The 3,387-nt window shown below is 35.0% G+C and overlaps 1 protein-coding gene across 1 annotated transcript in view; it reads right to left on the bottom strand.

Annotated features, from left to right (window-relative positions):
• Positions 1 to 2,318, bottom strand: part of IL23R (interleukin 23 receptor) — a 61,524-nt gene extending 59,206 nt beyond the window's left edge. Inside the window, exon 1 of the mRNA XM_012653758.1 lies at positions 2,249 to 2,318. Within this exon, the coding sequence (XP_012509212.1) occupies positions 2,249 to 2,318 (70 nt within the window). The remainder of the gene's footprint in view (positions 1 to 2,248) is intronic.
• Between the last annotated feature and the right edge of the window lie 1,069 nt (positions 2,319 to 3,387).

Genomic DNA, 3,387 nt, shown 5'->3' with positions numbered 1-3,387 from the left:
TTTTATAAATTCAAAGGACAATACTATGTAATACTAATGAAATAAAATTTACATCAAGGAAAACATATTAAAGGTTCTGTCAAATTTATTATAGGCTTTTTCTGAAAACACCTTGTCTTAAAATATCTTTAAAGCTTATTAAAATAGTGATAATTAAAGATCAGCATTTGATTTTAAAAAGCCCTTATCTCTGGAACACAAAGTTTAAAGAACTAATTAGCTGTATAATGTAAATGTAATCAAATACTTCCATTCATGTAATGAACATTTACATATAAATTATAAATATTAAATGTTGAAGTAACAATAAAGATAATTCCATCATCATCAATAGGAGATTGAAGCCAAAGATAGGAAAAGGAAGTTTTAAGAAAGTATCTGGCTATTTTAAATAAATTCAACAATTCAAGTTTAGACAAACTGCATCTCCAGCACCTTAAAGAAATGTGTGAATACTGCAGTATCATGAAACCATTGCGATTAGTCTTTGAGAATACATAGAAAATGTCAGCCCAGTGAGGTGGCTCATCCCTGTAATCCTAGCACTCTGGGAGGTCAAGGCAGGAGGATCCCTTGAGGTCAGGAGATGGAGTTAGCCTGAGCAAGAGCAAGACCCCCCGTCTCTACTAAAAATAGAAAAAAAATTAGTCGAGAGTGGTGGCTACACCTGTGGTCCCAGCTACGTGGGAGGCTGAGGCAGGAGGATCTCTTGAGCCCAGGAGTTTGAGGTTGCAGTGAGCTATGATGATGCCACTGCACTCTAGCCTGGGCAACAGGGCAAGACTCTGTCTCAAACAAACAAACAAAAGAAAATGTCAACAATGTCAGAAGACTTCGGGTTTGGACAAATTTTCTCCTGATTTTCAAAAATAGAAGGAAGAACCCCAGAAATTCTGGACCACTGAGCTTCACAGCATTCAGGAATGAATTGGTAGGTCAATGGTTTTTCAGTACATAGAACAAAAAAATCAGTGATCAATAGGAGTCAACATGGATTATATAAGAATAGGTCATACAAAAATGTTAATTTCCCTTTTTAATAGGGCTATAGATTGGTTAGTAGAATGCTAAACGTAGTCTATTTTTTATTTTTGCAAAGCTATTGAAAAGGAGTAACAATATTCTAGTAGAAAACTTGCAAAAATGTAGTCTAGGTGATATTAAAAATGTATATTGCAGATTGAACAATAATATATAAAATAATTTCTAATGGACAGCTGGAAGGTCTCTAATACCGTGTCACAAGGGCTTGTCTTATTTCCATGTGCTTATCACCTGAATGTATAAACGGAAGTCCTCCTTATCGTTTTGTATATTTCAAGAAGCTGGGAAAGACAGCTGGTGTCTTATTTCCCCTAACACTTCTTGGATAGCTGTTGACCTGAGTCAAGAAGTGTCTAATATCATCTAGCTGAAGGAGTCCTGGTTCTAACGATGGGACTATATCGATATAGCTCCAGTATAATTGTGTCTCAACCTATAGACGATGATTTTGCTTTTGTCAGTATTCTGAGTAAACTAGTCTGAAAAATTTCATTCCAGAACTCTGCTTTGGTATTGTTTGCCTCCCAGTAAGTGAAGCCCTGACACCTGCCCAGGACACTATTGTCCCCACCAGAAACTCCCAAATTCCAGCTGCTACCCTGCCTGAACTTCTGATCATCCCCTTCCTGGATTCCTCAAAGCTGCCTATGCCTGTCTCCCAGGACTCTGTTCTACTGCATAGAGCCAGATGTTTGTGTGACTTATAAGATGGGAATAATAATGGCACGTGGTATTTTTTTTTTCTTTTTCTTTTTTTTTTTTAGGTCACTGATCAGCTAAATGGCACATGATAGTACTACACAAAGTTGTTGTGAGGAATAAAAGGCTAGCCCAGAGCATGGCACATAGTAACCATCAATAAATGGTTTGTGAAATTAAATTAAATTAAAATGTTAGGTGGATTATCATATAATCATTTAAAGATAGAACATGGCAACTCAAAGTAATAAGCTCCTTTGTGGAAACAGTTATATATTAGTTAAAGGACTGTCCATCAGAGATATTTGAGAAAGGAATCCTGTATTTGGAGAGAGGTTGGACCATTTTTATTTCATTCCGTATAATTTTTATGCATATATAATTTTTCCCAATCTAATAATTTTTGTATTCTTCAAAGGTCCTAGCATAATGCCTTGAAAATAATAGTCACTCAATATTCTATTAGTTGAATAAAAGATAGAGATAGATATGCAAAATACTATACCTCCATGACACCAACTGAAGAGTATGTAAAGAGCTATTACCGCATCCCACTGAATAATGACCTGATTCATGCCTGGAAGCAGGAAAATGCCCTTTGCTTCCCTCTGGAAAAAAATATGAAGAATATTTAAATTGTAATATTTTGATAAAATAGTAAAAAGCATTACCTTTTTTTCCCTAAGAGTTATTGTCTTTGATGGGAACCTTTGATTAGGAAGGAAGGAAACAGGGGAAAGAAATGTCACTGTTGTATTGAGAAGGTACAATAAAAGGTGGAGGAATACAGCAAATGAACGGAATGTTATACCCTTCAAAAGTCACTACGAATTGTTAGCACATTTGTCCCAAGTAAAATACAATTCCTCCTAGTCTCTTTCATCAGAAACCTCCTCTTTCTGAGCTAACTTCTGATGATGAATTCTTCTCCTGACCAGAATTATATACCTATCACACTCTAGGAATACCAGTCTTTGATGAGCAAGACTTGGGAAAACCCAAAAATTTCAGAACTCCCAGAGAAAACAGATTCAAAATGAAGAAAGTGAAGTGAGACCAACGCATGTGTGCTATTACCAGTTAAACTTATAGAAAGCTCTTTCATCTGTAGAGAATGCAAAAGAAACACGTTATAGAAATTCCAAACAATACTGTCATTAGTTTACAACTAGAGTTGCATCATTCAATGAATCAGTTAATCACATTATCAAGAAATTCAGTTACTCGATAATCCACATTAATCAGTTATTTTTATCTGTTTAGTAAAACCTGAGCTTTTTATATAAAACAACGACAACAAAACACAACTTATGGCTTATCAAATGGCATAAAATATCTGATAACATTTTAAAAAACTGGGGTCCCCATGGCTTGGGAATATAAGGGTCCCTTTCATAATTTGTTAGCAATAGTAGGTCTTCTTTTTATAAGAGGCAACACAAGCCCTAAAATATTCCTAGTTAGAAGTTAATTACTCACCTAATAGAATACATGCAATAATTATTATTTAAAGTAATGTGATGCCAAACAGTAATATAGATGCAAATTTCATCAGTAACTGTAGGAAATATCACGAGAACTTGCAAGAGAAAACAACTTGGCCCATGTATTTCCAAGAGGAAATATAGCCCTCTTTACATACGT

Source organism: Propithecus coquereli, unplaced genomic scaffold (assembly GCF_000956105.1).
Source record: "Propithecus coquereli isolate 6110/MARCELLA unplaced genomic scaffold, Pcoq_1.0 Scaffold427, whole genome shotgun sequence".
Classification (NCBI taxonomy): Eukaryota; Metazoa; Chordata; class Mammalia; order Primates; family Indriidae; genus Propithecus; species Propithecus coquereli.
This window is presented reverse-complemented; position numbering and strand designations above follow the sequence as displayed.